We start from the raw sequence: 17,459 nt of genomic DNA, 5'->3' as shown, positions 1-17,459 counted from the left end.
TGCCTCTTTCACTTTTAACTTTATTTGGCAAAGCAGCACTGCATAAACTGTTCAGTAACTAGGACACAGCTTACACAGCATGTTAAATCCATATACATTATGAGCAGCAAGTTAGAAACAGAAAAAACAATACTAAGCTACAAGTCTCCTATCATTTTTAAAGAGAAAAAGGAAGAACTATGTCAGTTATGTCCAATCTGAACAGCCGAGTATTTTAAGGGACATCACCTGCCATCTCCTTAAGTTTTAATATTTACAAATGCTTAGTTTTAAGGTAACAAAGCAGCTGATTGTATCTACAACATGCTATTCTATGACATCACATCAAAAGCTTTAAAAAGGAAGCTCATCTCTATTTTCTTAGTAGCATCTAACATACACCCAAAAACCAAGAATCTTAACTTGTGAATGGTGGTGTTATCTGATGCACAAAAGCAATCTGATAAATTAACATTAGAACAGAATTAAGTGCCTAAGAAAAGAAAAGTCACTCCTCAAAATCAATTCACAAACCATGTTTTCCATTTTGCAGAACCCCTTCTTTTAATATTTAAAGGAAAACGTGGGCATGTTAAAGTAATAATACACAAATTTATATTTTGCATCCTTCTTCTTTCCAATCTGGCTTCTGTGCCTCTCTGAAGATTTAGAAACCCCACAAATCCACACATTTTCATGCTGAAAATAGTGTAAGGAAGTTCAAAACAAGCTGTGATGCTGTTGATTTTCAAAAGCTTTGAGGACTGAGATGAGCAATCCACTGTAATATTATTATACTGGTCAAGCTGATGTTGCTTTTACAGTTCATCCCTGGGGGGAGAAAGAGAGAAATATATAAGTAGGAGTTACATATGATAAAACTTGGCTTTCTAACAGTCTAGATACAACTAATAAATCAGTAAAAATATACTGATCCCCAAGCAATATATTAAAAAACAAACAAACAAAAAAAAAAAACTAAGCAAATGATTCAGGTCAAAGCAAAAATGGAAATCAGCCATTTCAAACATTGTTCATGCTACTCCAGAATGAAGAATGAAAACTGAAGGGCCTGAATTCTTTATTTTTTAATTCAAAAGTAATTTTCTTCCTTCAAGACCAAAAATTTAGAAAAATGATAACTTTTAGATCCAGGATCTTGCTAATACTATTTATTGTAAAATAATAACTTAAGTATTTAGAGTTCAGATAAGTGTTTATATTCACAAAACTGGACAAAAATTTAGTCTTTTGTTTATAGAGTATCTGTTGAGTATATTGTTGAGCAATCACTGAGTGGGTCAATCTCAAACCAAATTCTGTGAGAAAAAGCATCATCTGTAGGTATAATAAACCTGTCAGCTGATTTCATAAGGCAGCTTTATCAGCTCTAAGAGAAACCATTCGCTCAGCCAGCTGCAGCACTGTACCAGCAACTGCCAGTGAGAGGAAGGCAGGAATAAAAATGCAGTCTAAAGCAAACTGTATGGTATATAAATTATACCTCAATAAGGCTGCTAAAAGTGAAAAAATAAAGCTACCAGAAAAGCTTCTTATTTGAGGATAATCTGAGTATCAAGCTACACTGTTAAAGACTCAAGTACTTTAGGGGTAAAGAAGTATGATGTTTGCAACTAAATATCAAATGATTCAGGGAAAAAAAATGTTATGTGTGTGTGTATATATATATATATATATATAGAGAGAGAGAGAGAGAGAGGAAGGGAATGAAAAGGAATGTGGAAAGTGTTAATAATTGTTAACTCTGGATGAAGAGATTCAGGAGTTCTTTGCACAATTCTTGCAACCTGTCTGTAATAAATTTTTTTTAAGTTTTTAAAAAGCTGTTAAATAAATTTGAAGGAAAGATAAATAAAGAGCTAAAATTTCCCAGGTATGTGGTGAATTAAGGGATTTTTGGACAATATGGTATTTTGTATAAAATATAAATTTTATAAACTGTGCAAGAAAATATTTTAAAAATGACTTCTCCCATAAGCTGTCTTTATCATACAGTACTGGATTATCTGTCAAATGATAAGTTATCAGTTCTGGCTCCTCATAATATATTCTTCCAAATAACATAAGTACTATAATTCTCATAAAACAGCTTTTACTGAAATTCATGCAAGCATTAAAATACTTACTCTTCAAAGAGTTTACTTGCAAAATGCTCTATTCATAAATTTACTCATGCTTTTAAAAATATGAATTAAAGATACTGGTTTTTTAATAATTTTACCACATTTTACAGTTGCAAGGTACTAAGGATTTTGTCAATAAATATCCTTATTGCCCAACAATATAGTACAACATTTCTAAATATCCTCTCCATTTAAAAAATTTTTTGAAAAGGGAAAAGGATTAAAAACTCTCAACAAACTGGGTATAGAGGGAACGTACCTCAACATAATAAAGGCCACATATGACAAGCTCACAGCTAACATCATTCTCAATGGTGAAAAACTGAAAGCTTTTCCTCTAAAATCAGGAACAAGACAAGGATGCCCACTCTCGCCACTTTTATTCAACATAGTACTGGAAATCCTAGCCAGAGCAATTAGGCAAGAAAAAGAAATAAAAGGCATCAAAATTGGAAAGAAAGATGTAAAACTGTCTCTTTTTGCAGATGATAACTAAAATTAGTTGTTTCTATACACTAATAATAAACTATCAAAAGAAAAATTAAGAAAACAATCTCATTTACAATTATAGCAAAAAGAATAAAATATCTAGAAGTAAATTTAACCAAGGAGGTGAAAGAGTTGTACACTGAAAACTATAGAATGTTAACGAAAGATACTGAAGATGACACAAATAAATGTAAATATATTTTGTACCCATGAACTGGAAGAGTTAATAGTTAAAATATCCATACTACCCAAAGTAATCTACTCAGTCAATAAAATCCCTATCAAAATTTCAATGACATTCTTCACATAAATAGAACAATCCTAAAATTTGTACAGGACCACAAGAGACTCCAAATAGCCAAAGCAATCTTTAGAAAGAACAATAAGACTGGAGGTATCACACTTCCTGATTTCCAACTATATTACAAAGCCAAAGTAATCAAAACAGTATGGTACTTGGCATAAAAACAGACAGAAAGACCAATGGAACAGAGTAAAGAGCCCAGAAATAAACTCATGCATATATGGTCAATTAATTAGGAGCCAAGAATATATGATGATGAAAGAACAGTCTTTCAATAAGTGGTGTTGGGAAAACTGGACAGCCACATGAAAACAGAATGAAACTGGACCTCTATCTTAACACCACATCCCCCAAAATCAAAATGGATTAAAGACTTGAATGTAAGACCTAAACTTATTGTGGTGATCATTTTGCAATATACCACATCACTATGTTGTACACCTAAAACTATTACAATGCTATATGTCAATTATATTTCAATAAAACTGGTGAAAAAAATCATACCATTAAAAAATATTTAATGATGAGGGACAATGTTGATGATATTTTATTAAGTAAAGAGAGATTATAAAATAAAACTATGATCTCAGGAATACAAAAGAAATGTATATACTTCTATGGATATATAGAAAAGAAGAAAAAATCTACACAATGTTAATAGAGGTTATCTCTAGATTCTGGGGTATGGGTGACTTTTATTCTTTTGTGTTTGTTTTTTCCTATTTTTACAATGCATGTACACTACTTTGATAGGAATATTACTGTGGAAAACAAATAGAAGGCAAGGATGTTAACAGTATACACCCACCCCCACCCCCACACACAAAACATGGAAAAGAAATAAAGTTTACAAATCTGAATTATAACATTTAATGTGTTAAGGAAAACCAAAAATTTGCTGTCATGGCATGTATAACCTTGTCACATCCTAAGACTCCAAAATCTATTAATCTTCTTAATTTTTCCCAATATTTAAAATTCTACATAACCATATTTTTATCTGACTTACATGCATAGATCATTTAAAATAAAAAATAGTATGTACTAAACTTCTACAAAGGCTCTTTAAAACTGCTACTGCTAAGTCACTTCAGTTGTGTCCGACTCTGTATGACCCCATAGACGGCAGCCCTATATATGCGTCAATATTAATATTAATTATTGATATTATTATTTAATATTATTAATTAATTAATTCAGTTCAGTTCAGTTCAGTTCAGTTGCTCAGTCGTGTCTGACTCCTTGTGACACCATGGACTGCAGCATGTCAGGCTTCTCTGTCCATCACCAACTCCTGGAGCTTGCTCAAACTCATGTCCATCGAGTCTGTGATGCCATCCAACCATCTCATCCTCTGTCGTCCCCTTCTCCTCCCACCTTCAATCTTTCCCAGCATCAGGGTCTTTTCCAATGAGTCAGTTCTTCGCATCAGGTGGCCAAAGCACTGGAGTTTCAGCTTCAGCATCAGTCCTTCCAATGAATATTCACAACTAATTTCCTTTAGGATGGACTAGTTGGATCTCCTTGTAGTCCAAGGGACTCTCAAGAGTTTTTTCCAACACCACAGTTCAAAACCATCAATTCTTCAGGGCTCAGCTTTCTTTATGGTCCGACTCTCATATCTATACATGACTAATGGAAAAACCATAGCTTTGACTAGATGGACCTTTGTTGGCAAAGTAATGTCTCTGCTTTTTAATATGTTGTCTAGGTTGGTCATTGCTTTTCTTGCAAGGAGCAAGTCTTTTAATTTCATGGCTGCAGTCAACATCTACAGTGCTTTTGGGGACTCCCAAAAATCAAGTCTGTCACTGTTTCCCCATCTATTTGCCATAAAGTGATGGGACCAGATGGCATGATCTTAGTTTCCTGAATATTGAGTTTTAAGTCAGCTTTTTCACTCTCCTCTTTCATCAAGAAGCTCTTTAGTGCTTCTTCGCTTCCTGCTATAAAGGGTGGTGTCATCTGCATATCTGAGGTTATTGGTATTTCTCCCGGAAATCTTAATTCCAGCTTGTGCTTCCTCCAGCCCAGTGTTTCTCATGATGTACTCTGCATATAAGTTAAATAAGCAGGGTGACGATATACAGCCTTGATGTACTCCTTTCCCAATTTGGAACCAGTCTGCTGTTCCTTGTCTGGTTCTAACTGTTGCTTCTTGACCTGCACACAGATTTCTCAGGAGGCAGGTTAGGTGGTCTGGTATTCCCATCTCTTGAATAATTTTTCAGTTTGTTGTGATCCACAGTCAAAGGATTTGGTATAGTCAATAAACCAGAAATAGAAGTTTTTCTGGAACGCTCTTGCTTTTTTGATGATCCAACGGATACTGGCAATTTGATCTCTGTTCTTCTGCCTTTTCTAAATCCAGCTTGAACATCAGGAAGTTCACGGTTCACGTACTGCTGAAGCCTGGCTCGGAGGATTTTGAGCATTATTTCACTAGTGTGTGAGATGAGTACAATTGTGTGGCAGTTTGAACATTCTTTGGCATTGTCTTTCTTTGAAATTGGAATGAAAACTGACCTTTTCCAGTCCTGTGGCCACTGCTGAGTTTTCCAAATTTGCTGGCATACTGAGTGCAGCACTTTCACAGCATCATGTTTTAGGATTTGAAATAGCTCAACTGGAATTCCATCCAACTAGTTTTGTTCTTAGTGATGCTTCCTAAGGCCCACTTGACTTCATATTATTTAGATTAACATTAGCTTAATTATTTAGATTGTTTAGATCATTTAGTTTAATATTAATTGGATTAATAACTATATATATTACTTTATTGTATAATAATTATACACATAATTATTAGGCTAATAACTCTACGACACTAATATCTAGTATTTTGTATTCTTTATCAAGAACAACTGAAAATATGTACTGTCAGGAAATAACAATCAAATTCTATGAAAGTTTTCTAATTAATGGGCTTTCTGGGGTAATACAAGCTTTGTACAATTAACTTTGTGCAAAGCATTATGAAAGACATAAAAAGAATCCCAAAAGTAACAATATATTCTTGCTTTAAGAATACAAAATTTATCATAATGCTGTGTACCACATGTAAAGAAATTAAAAAGGGACAGTATAGAACAATTTGGAACACAGGATCAATTGGATATGCTAGGACCTATACCCTCAATCCTAGAAATGCCCAGTCAATTTATAACATCCTTTTCATGCATACATGGCACTTTGAAAAGACATCAATAGACAAAGTACTTATGGAACAAGAACCCTGAAACTCCTGTTTCACAAAACAGAGATGGACTTATTCCATCGACCCCTGTGGCTATTTAAAAGAAAAATAAAACTTACCAGAAGATTAGCAAAATGTTGATTTCTAGGTATATAAAATAAACATGTACGTATAAAATAAAATATAAATAAATATTTGTATTTAGTTAAGTTGCAACCAACTAATGCAACTATTACCTATCTAGGTCTTGAACATAATACCACAGATTCTAGGTCTACAGCCTATCTACCTGGCATTCTCTCTCCTTTTATTAATCCATCAGAATTGCAAGGAATATTCTTCTAAGTATAAGAGGACAAAAGTCAACATTCAAGTTTCTCGGTTTATCTGACATGAGAATTCAGCACGCCCACTAAGTCCTCTCTCTTTTCTTTTCCCCATCTAGTTTCTAGCACACCTTTCCAGCAAAGATTGGATCTCACTCTCACAGAGCACTCCCCTAGCTCTGGATGCCTCAATTAGAAGAGGATGGAAAGCAGGTGAGAAACAAGGGAATATTTGTAAGAAAGCACTGGGATGAGTCTTTAAATTAATCCTGAAGAAAAAAAATCATCGGACACAACTGAGCGACTTGACTTTCACGTTTCACTTTCGTGCATTGGAGAAGGAAATGGCAACCCACTCCAGTGTTCTTGCCTGGAGAATCCCAGAGACGGCGGAGCCAGGTGGGCTGCCGTCTATGGGGTCGCACAGAGTCGGACATGGCTGAAGTGACTTACCAGCAGCAGCAGCAGCCTGACAAGAAACTGAGGAAGCTTTTTACATAATTCCCATGTGAGATGAGAAAATATAAGTGATTTTTAATCACATTCTATCCTTACCACCACTGCTTTAATTCAGCCCACCATCACTGCACCCCTGATTTGCTATCGGTATCTTCTATTTCTGGCGATAGCTTTATCCCTTTCCAATCTACTCTCTACCCTACAACCAAAATTATCTTTCTGAAATGGAATTCTGATCCCTTCACTGCCTGGCTTGAACAATTGCTCCCTACCACCCTCAAGCCAGAGTCAACACATTGCACTCTAACTGCCTGTTTGTCTTGTTTTTTGATTTTTTGGATCCTCTACCTGACTGTAAGTTCCACTAGAATGGTCAGTTTCAAATTCACAGCTGTGTATTCCTGGCCCTGCAGCAATGCCCACATAGTGGGCACACACACACTTGTTGAATTAATGATGTATTAGAAGGTCATCACACTAAAGATATTTAACAAATTTAACAGAATTGCCAAAGAAAAGTATTAGATGATGCTTTTTCAAAGGCAATTTAAAACAGATGCTCTTTTTTTTTCCTGTCAAGGACAGTTTAAGCACAGATTAGCCTGATGGCAGTAGAAACAGGACATATAAAAGCTAGACGCCCTCTCAAATCTCTTCCATTCCTAAACTTAAAAAGAAGCAGAGATATCTGCTCCATGGGAGGAAAGAGGAAGGAAGGAGGTGGTGAGAGCTGACTTCAGACTACATCTGGCCGAGGACCTCTTCCTCTCTGACTTAAAGTCCGTCTGCTGTGATGCCCTGGTAGAGAGAAGAGGGCAGTGGGAGAGAACTGAGGCGATCCCTACATGTGGGAGCAGCTGCTTTGCTCTCTAGCTACAGCTCCCATCAGAGACCCCTGCTCCCCACCCTGTCTCTGCTCTCAGTGGGTTCCAGTAAAACTGTTCCCTCACCTTTAGGTCTGGAGTGGTAACAGCTTCCTACTACCACCTTGGGAATCCCTGGTCCCTGGCTATGTCGCATCCTTTACAGCTCCCATAACTTTTCCCATATTTCTTTGAATAGTCCCTTCATTAAAATCACTTCAAAATGCTAGCTAAGCACACTCGGACCTTGACTGACAGTTTATGAACACAAAAATGAATAGCAGATGAATGAATGGTCCCTTAAGATGTTAAGTTAACTGTTGATGCTTTACTCTTTCAAATATTCTATTTTCTAATAATTTCTTTCAGCACAAATTTTTTTAATGTCAGTTTTTTTTGCCCGTTTCATTTCTAGATTCTGTTTTATATTCTTTAAAATTCATGATTTACAACTAAGTAACTGATTATCTCTGTAATTAGAACTACATCTTTGGATGTAGGAAAATGTGTTTGAAAACACAGTAAATTTGCAATAGAAAAAAATTAGAAAATCCTCTTAGTACAACTGGAGAAAAGTTTCCTATGTGCATATATGTAAAATTGCTCAGCATTTTAAAAAGTTGAAGGCTAAAAAGAAAACCAAGTGTGTGTATATATATATATATATATATATATATATGTGTATATATATATATATTTAAATACTTGGTAAATGACTGAACAATTGTCCACAGATTTAAAAATTATTCTAAATTTAATACAAATAGTTTAGTCTTATCAGGGGTAAAATACAGCTAAGTGGAAGCCTGAAGCTTATATAATTGGGTAAGTGGGCAGGGGGGAGCTGCTTTATGAAGGGGAAAAAAAAAAGGTAAACTAAAAACAAGACTATGTAAATAAAATTTGGTATAAGGCCATGAATGGCCCAAAGCAAGTGAGGGCCCAGAAACTTAAGTTTCATTACCTTCAAGCTAAATCTACTTCTGGTTATAAAAACAAAACTCATTTTATATATATCTGGTTATAAAAACAAAAAGCACTCTTACCTGATACCATATTTTAGTAATTTCAGTGATATGTTTGCCCCATTTATAGAGCAGCAATCACAATATTTTGTAATTATATAACCATACTAGCAGCAAAGTGAAGGAAGTTTGTAACTATATCTGATTCTAATTGACAAGACTGCTAGCTTTTAAAAAACTTTAACCTGGCTGTGCTCCAGGTTAGAATTCAAAGAAAACAGCTATAACTACATTGCGAAGTGAAAGTCGATCAGTCGTTTCCAACTGTTTAAGACCCCATGAACTGACTATACATGTAATTCTCCATGCCAGAATACTGGAGTGGGTAGCCTTTCCCTTCTCCAGGGTATCTTCCCAATCCAGGGATCGAACCCAGGTTCCCTGCGCTGCAGGTGGATTCTTTACCAGCTGAGCCACAAGGGACGTCCTTAACTTTATTAATAACTATATTAGGTGAAGAATTAAAATGCATTTCCTGATAAGGATCAACAGAAATGGCCAGTCAGAATTAATCAAAGTAAAACTCAGTTTTGAACAAACAGAGTTAGATTCATTACCACTTTTGCTGTTAAACATTCATTAAAAAGGTATCTTTCCTCTTCCCAGAAAACAAAATTGAGAGGTCTATGAAGCCTGGTGTGTTGCAGTTCACGGGGTCACAAAGAGTCAGACAGTACTTAGCAACTAAACAACAACAACATTAAACCTATAATCGCCATTTTACCTATTAATTAAGAAATCATCTTAAAATAAGTAACTCTTGTCAAGTAAAAACAGATTCCAAAACAAGGAAACAGTAAGACCTTTCTTATTTTGGCAGTTAATTTCAAGTAGTCTTAGCTAATGTCTTACTTATGGATCTCACTCCCGCCCCCTGGAGAGAGTGGGCAGGGGAAGAAGGAAGAGAAAAAACAGAGAAAGCTTGGCTTCGAAGGGAATATCCAATGATGCTAAGACACAGAAACAAAAGTGGGCGTTAAATGAGCCATGCTGTGCTGAAGATATGCCGCATGCTGCGCTGAAGATATGCCGCATGCTGCTGGCCCTTTGGGTGGGTGTGTGAGACCTGGGCACTCACTCACAGAACCCTCTTCCCTCCCCAGGAACTTAGAGGAGCTCAACGATTGACCAGTCTGTTGTATAAAATGGTAAGCTTTTTCCTTACTGTGGTTCTGAAATGACAGCAGGATATAAAACCAGCACAAGTTGTCAGGCATCTATGAACCTGATTGAAAAAGAGAAGTCAAGCTCAGAGTGACAGTGTCCTCTCTGGCACTGACACCTTCGAAAACTGGGACAAGAGTATCTTTTCCCTTCTTTGTCTTCACAAAATGCTATAATAGAAGATGAACTAGGGCAGGAAATTATCCCTTCTCTTCAGATGAAAGCCTTCATTTCCATGATCATATAGCAGATGTAAAAATTAGTCGTCAATATAGAAACAGAGTGGCTGATAATAGAGCAACTTTACGAAGTGTGACTGACAGCCTCTTCAAAAAGAAAAACACCTTTGTGCCAACCAAGTCTCACCCCCTTTCCCAAAGATGAGTTAAATCAAAAGGACAGACCATGCAAAACTTTTCTACATTTTTAATGTAGTGAATTTTTGATGTTAAAATGGAGTAGCATAAAGGTGACAACCAAAAAAGCGGCTCTTGCAGTCTGATCTCTTAAAATTCACACCCTTTCACCTTGCATGTGTGGAAGAAGAAAGAGCAGAAGATAAAATCACTTCCACCTGGACCACTGCTTTTCTTTATCTGTTAAAGGCACGTATATCACTCCCATCAGAGGTTTCATTTTGACACTGCCATCTTGCAGCTTGTCATACTGCTCCAACATCTGGTTTCCACCTGCAGGACCGACTGGCAATATCAATCTTCCACCAGGCTTTAACTGGTCTATTAGCTAAAAGAAAGAGAAAAGGACACACACACCAAGTTATAGATTTTATACTAATAGTCATTTTACATCCCTATAGACAACTTTCAGTGTCCATAGGCAGAAAGCAGAAATGTACCTTATTTAGTACATACATTCTTCCATTGTTAAACTTGTTACTTAATTACTCACGCACTTATCTACTACCGACCTCCTCTACTACAGTACAAATTCTCTGATGACGGGGATGGTGTCTTATTCATCTTTGTGCCCTTAGCATCAAACATAGTACCTAGTATAACTGCAAAGCTCAAAATGTTTGAGTTGAACCACATAATGTGGACTATCCTCTTGAGAAGACCAAAGGCAAAGCAGAAAATTTCAATTCCTGTATGCCTGTTTTCAATCTTTGTAGTTTGGAGGGGAAGCGGGGAAGTGTAGAAAATCAGCAAGGAATCCCTATCCTGTCTAAGAATTTAAGGCATCACTGAACCAGAGATAAGGGAACTCTGGTTTTACAACTGAATTTAGGATCACAGGCAGCATGACATGATAAAGGAAGGTAGGGATGGAGTCTCTGCAGCATTAGAAAGAGGATGCCCCTGTCAATGAAGAACCAAAATTGCTCAGTTAAAGCCCCTCTGGTTAGAAAATTTTTAAGTCACATGTTACAATGTGAATGCAGCTGAAAGATGACCATCAATCAAAAACAGTAAGGAAAAAACCTTCCCAGAGAAGGGAGTCCTTAATTAAAATTTTGGTTGTCAGCAAGTCTATCTTATTTTTTCCAATTCCTCTAAATGTCAAGATTTTCAATAAAAAAATAGACTTCTTCCCTCTCCCTCAATCTTGCTCCTTTAATCCATTAATTTTAAAACCTTTTAGCTGTCTTTTTTTATAGTGCTTACTTCTAAAGCATGCCATTTATTCTTTTTAACTGAAATATAATTGACATATAAACACTGTGTTAGTTTTAGGTGTACAACATAATGATTTATGTATATAAAGTAAAATGATTACTATAATAAACTTAATTAACATCTATTATCACACATTGTTACAATTTTTTTCTTGTGATGAAAACTTTTAAGGTTTACTCTCTTAGCAACTTTTAATTATATAATATAGTATTATTAACTATAGTTAATAGTTAATAATTAACATATTATTAAGTATAGTCACCATGCTGAATAACATTTCCTTTTCTACTTCAAATTATATGCCAGATGAGAACTAAGCTCTCATACATAAACAGTTGTCCCTCAGTATCCAAGGGGGACTGGTCCCAGGACCTTATCTCTGATACCAAAATCCACAGACATTCAAGTTCCTTATAGACAATGGTGTAGCATTTGCATATAACCTATATATCCCATATACTTTAAATTATCTCTAGACTTCTTATATTTAATACAAGGCAAGTACCATCTAAACAGTTGCCAGGTACAACTTCAAACTGCAACGAAAAATCCAAGTTCTGTGCTTTTTGGAACTTTCTGGAAATTTTTTTCTGAATATTTTCAATCTGTGATTGGTTGAATCCTTGAATGTGGAACCCTTGGATACAGAGGGCCAGCTGCATACTGCTTCTTTCCCCTAATCCAACCAAGATCATCGTTTTTTATGAAAACCATTTTCTGTTATGACTGTGTACACATAATTTGCAGCTGAGCCAAGAGGCACTCAGTTACTGTTTCCTTTCTTATAGAATGATTGTTTTCTCTGCAGTTAAAAACTGAAGCTTTTTCTTTTTTTTTTCCACTCACTTAATTTTGTTTCTCCCAACAGCTTCTTAATGAAATTTTTATACAGTCAAATCTATTTGTAAGCAACTTCCTTTTTCCTTTTACTTCTCTCTCGTGTGTGTGTGTGTGTGTGTGTGTGTGTGTGTGTGTGTGTGTATAGGCTCCCTTCTAGTTCTTTTCTTCCTCTGCTCTGAATCTGGACTGCTTACTCTCCCGGCCTGCTGCATGGCTGTCATACCAGGACTGGCCTTTGCAGCAACATGGGCAGCTCTGGCCAACTCTCTCCTGAACGAGGTGTCCTACCTTCCTAGACGCCATGGCTGCTTCCTTCTGGTTTCTCCCACTGTTTCTCTACTCCCTCACTTTTTGACATTTAAAGCAATTCCTCCAGAAGTATTCTGTGAAACAGTATGTGGAATACTTTTTAAAGAGATTGAGATTTGCAAGTCTAAAATTATCTTTCTTCTATGTATTTAGTGATATGTGCAGGTACAGGATTCAAGATTGGAAACTGGAAATCATTTTCAGTTCAGAATTGTGATGCTTTGCCTCTGACTTGTTCATTCTAATGCTGCTTATCTACAGTTTGATGCCTTTCTGATTACTGATCTTTAATGAATGATCCACTTTGTTCTTCTGGAAACTTTTAGAATATTCTCTTTATAATATTCTGAAATTTCATGGTGATATTGTGGGTCCCCCTCTTTTTTAAAATTCATTATACTAGGTACTCAACAGATGTTTTTAAACTACAGAATCATGTCTTTCAGTTCCTGGAAATTTTCTTAGGGCTTCGGGCTAACTGTTCCTCATAAAGAATTTCAAGCAGCAGCTCCTCTTTTCAGGCCACAACGTCATTTCTGGTTTCCAAGGTCCTGATGCCTCCAGTTTCTAAGCTTTTGCTGAGTTCTGCAAAACAAGCAGCCTCTGCACTGATACTCCCCTCTGCAGTCTCTTTGCTTCAGCTTCCTCCACCCTTCCAGGTCAGTTATTACTCTATCTGCTTTTCTGTCTTCATACACTGTAGCGTTCAGGACTGTTAAGTATAATCTCCTAGATAACTGAATATAGAGTTTCATATTTTCTGTTTCTGTTTCTTGTTTTTCTAGCTGTTATGTGGTGGTATCCAAAGGAGGCATAAACATCTTGACTCTATTCTCTTAAAACTGGAAAGCCCCTCCAGCATGTGTATCTTCAAATTTAATCAGATGTAAAGAGCCACCCTCCAAATAATACTCCACCTGCTACTACAAATGTTCAAATTCATACCAAGCTAAAGCCAGAAATGCCCTTCAAGATCACCTTAGGATCTTAGTAGGGAAGATGAGTCCTGTCCCCAAGAACCTTTCATTTAAACACATTTCTATTTTAGATTTTAATTGGTCCCCCTAGGTTGCCAATATTTTCAAAAATGAAAAAAAGTTTAAGAAGTTAAAAAAAACCCTGCTGATCATGTGTTCATATATGAAAATTCATTATTTACTTATGACTTGTACAACTTTCTACATCATGTTAATACTTCTGTTAAAAACTACTAGTTTGGTCTTTTTTAAAAAATAGATAACAGGGCCAGAGAGAATAGTTAATTTTCCTAAAGTCAGTCAGTCAATGAGTAACAAGTCAGTAATCAGAACAAATCTCCAAACTTTCAGCTCCCCATAACTGTGTAAACACACACAAAACTACTTCCAGGTTGGGGAGTTAATGAGACTGGGCAAAAGAGAGTCAATTTTAGCCCCTTGTCATCTAGTTAAGAACTACGTAAGAATCACATGTAATAGAAATCTAAGCCAAGGATTATCTGGGCTGACCTAAGTTTATCAGAGTCTTACTAAAATGAAAACTCAATTTTGTACTTAAATATTTCCTTGATTATGTAATATATACTACTGGAATATCCTACCTTCTCATTGCAACTATGCAAATTAAGATTTCTTTCTTTCTTCCTACTATTCTTCAAGATTCAGTTCAAATTTTATTCCTGTATGAAATTTCCTTCACTATTCTATACAACATACTCCCCTTCCTCTGAACTCTTACAATGCGTATTTTCTTTTCCCTTCAATATCTATCAGATGCTGATGATATGCTATCAAATCATTCATTTCCCTGATATATGTACAACAGATCTCTTCTAGTAAGGTCAGTGAGGATAAGAAGTATGACAAATACTTCCTGGTCTTACCCACGAACCTAACATAGTCTTGCACATAACACACCAAGTGATTACCAGGTCATGAACTCCAGAGGGATTTTCCCAATTTTACTGGTGTACTAGTTTTTAAGTTGAATCAAATACTGCTTGAAATAAGACAGTCACGAGCTGCGGCTTAGTCATCTTCATGTCATTTATACAACTGTTTGTATATGAAAAAAACTGCCTACTAACTAATTAAAATACACAGCTAATTAAAATTAAAATTCAAGTTAAAAAATTGAGCATAATTATCAGCCCCCGCCCCCCAAAAGGGCACAGTGTAACATAGATGGTATTTTCAACATCAGTAGAAGTCACTTCCTATAAATGTTTAAGAGCTTTAGTTGAATAAAGTATACAAACACAGAAGAAAAAAAATCAACAACTCACTGCCTGGGGCACAACTGGGGCTGCAGCTCCTACGTGAATAGCATCATAAGGGGCTTCTGCGGCATATCCCATTCGTCCATCCCCCACTGAAAGAAAAAAGTGCTTTAAACACCTGTTCTGATAGAATTACCCAGTGTGAAGAATTATAGGAGGTTTAAAGCGGCGAAAGGACAGATCTTTTTAAAATCACTTAAGTAAGTGATGCTGGGACAACAGATAAGTCAAAGAAAAAATAGATACTTGGACCCCCACACCTCACGAATACACAAAAATGAACGTCAAAAAGATCAAAGGTCTAAATGTAAAAAGTTAAAATGGTAGTATGTCCAAGAAATAATTCAAGGATGTATCTTCATGATTTCAGAGTACCTTAAGCAGGATATTAAAAACACTACAAGAAATGGGTTAAGTCTGACTATATTAAAATTAAGAATTTCTAATTATCAAAAAGAACAGTATAAGAGTAAAAAGACAGATCACAGAGTGGGAGAAGAGATTTACAGTGTGTATAAATAGACAAAAGGTTAGTGTATAAAAGTCCTACAAATCAAAGAAAAATATAGCTCAATATCTGAATAGACATTTCACAAAAGAAGAAATCCAAATGGCCAAACATATGAAGAAGTGTTCAACCTCACTGATTAGTATTAAAATACAAAATTAAAACCACAGAGATACTACCATACACTAAGTGGGTGAAGAGAAAAATTTAGTCATCCCAAGTACTGGGACTGTGATGGGAAGCAATAGGAACCTTGGTATATTATTGATGGGAATGTAAGCTGGTTCAGTCACTTCAAAAAACTGCTTTTGCAATATCTATGGTCACTCTATGAACCTGTAATAACACACCTACAGAAATAAGGTGTTAGTATGATGTGTATATCAGCATCTGGACTTATGTACATTGTGAATATGCAGCACTGTGAATATCTCTTAATCAGAAACAACCCAAAATATCCATCTACAGTAGCATTAATAAACAAATTTTGGTAATGTTCCTACAATTGACTGCTATACAGCAATAAAAATTGACTATCATGCAAAAAGGATGGATCTTACAAACATAACAATGAATGAAAAGTCATTCATCATAGAATATGTACTGTATGATTCCATTTGGCTAACATTCAAGATATTGAACATCATCTATGGAACTGCAATTAGGTAGTAAATGCCTAAAAGTAATGTTACTAGCTACCACTAGGGAAAAGGGAAGTAGTTACGATGATGGAACAGAAAGCAGAGGACTTTCAAGGTGCTGATAATGTCCCATTTCTTGATCAGTGTGGTGATTAAACAGGTGCTTGTTAAGCTTCACATTTATGTTTTCTGCATATTTTGAGGTCTGTTATTTTTCTCAATATAAAACATACTCACATGGAAATGTGTCCACAGATACCACTGAATGGAAAAAAGCAAACTAAAGAACAATATGTAGAGTACAAGTCAATCTAAAAAATTGTGTGTGTACAATTTATTCATACACATATTTATGTCTGAAAAACTTGAGGAAAAAGAGAGGTTTTCTTTATCTTACACACCTCTGTGTACCGTTTACATTTTCTATATTCAACACTGATTACTTTGATGTTACTTCTTAAAAAAGTAATGAAGAAAGAACTCAACATGACATTTTCTGAAATGGTTAATAGTCATGTCACCCCTGGTCAAGATAGAACCAGTATGACATTTTAGAGTAATTTATTTTCTTGCTTAGTACTTAAAAGTGAATGTTTTAAAAAAAAGAAGCAGCAATAATTAGCTCTGAATATTATGTCGCTTGCATGGGATTTTTCTGAAAATAAAAATTCTCTGGAGAGGAAATTTTCAAAGTTTTCTGATACTTACCAACCAGTTGCACCCTCCCTGAAGACAAAAGCATTGGATCATCCTTTCTGACATTATTTATTGAGTCATCTACTAGCTCTTTAATGTGGTCAATTCCTATGACTTTCCCACTAGGTCCAACCTGGAAGTGAGAATAATTCAAAAATTCACTGGTCTTAGTTTTGCTAAGGTGTCAATAAAATATTTATTTATCCAAAGTCATATTTAGTAATGAGAAATCAGGACAAATAAACAGTTTAAACCTCTAATTTGATTGTTAAACACTCAGTTTATTATAGATTATTTGACAAATAACTTTCTCAGCCATAACCCTAAATGAATAATGATATTTCAGTAATTATAAAACTAGAATTATAAAAAACTTATAATGCTAAAAAAAATGGTATCTTTCTTCCTTCAGTTTCTAATTTTTAGACCCAGGATCCTGAAATGGGACTTAGCTACCAATATTAAATGGTAAATATTAAATAGTGCAACCATTTTTTATTTAAATTCCACTGAAAGTGTGACTTTAAATATTACAGATACATAAAAAATTCTATAGGAATTTCTATACCTGATTCTACTGCCACATGTGGAAAATATAAAAATAAGTAAAAATATTAAAAGA

At 35.3% G+C, this 17,459-nt stretch overlaps 1 protein-coding gene across 4 annotated transcripts in view; it reads right to left on the bottom strand.

Moving 5' to 3' along the window:
* PCMT1 (protein-L-isoaspartate (D-aspartate) O-methyltransferase) overlaps positions 1 to 17,459 on the bottom strand; it is a 41,612-nt gene continuing 24,153 nt past the window's right edge. Inside the window, exons 5-9 of one of the 4 annotated variants that reach the window (XM_052645581.1) lie at positions 16,850 to 16,970; positions 14,999 to 15,084; positions 10,524 to 10,693; positions 2,383 to 2,526; positions 1 to 810 (exon numbers count right to left, since the gene is read on the bottom strand). In XM_052645581.1, coding sequence (XP_052501541.1) covers positions 798 to 810; positions 2,383 to 2,526; positions 10,524 to 10,693; positions 14,999 to 15,084; positions 16,850 to 16,970 — 534 coding nt within the window. In that variant the 3' untranslated portion in view covers positions 1 to 797. Of the gene's footprint in view, positions 811 to 2,382; positions 2,527 to 10,476; positions 10,694 to 14,998; positions 15,085 to 16,849; positions 16,971 to 17,459 lie in introns of those variants that run through there. The other 3 variants (XM_052645583.1, XM_052645582.1, XM_052645584.1) reach the window with 3 other exon arrangements.

The sequence above is a fragment of the Budorcas taxicolor genome, chromosome 9 (assembly GCF_023091745.1).
Source record: "Budorcas taxicolor isolate Tak-1 chromosome 9, Takin1.1, whole genome shotgun sequence".
Lineage (NCBI taxonomy): Eukaryota > Metazoa > Chordata > Mammalia > Artiodactyla > Bovidae > Budorcas > Budorcas taxicolor.
The sequence above is the reverse complement of the archived record's forward strand: the minus strand, read 5'-3'. Positions and strand labels throughout refer to the sequence as shown.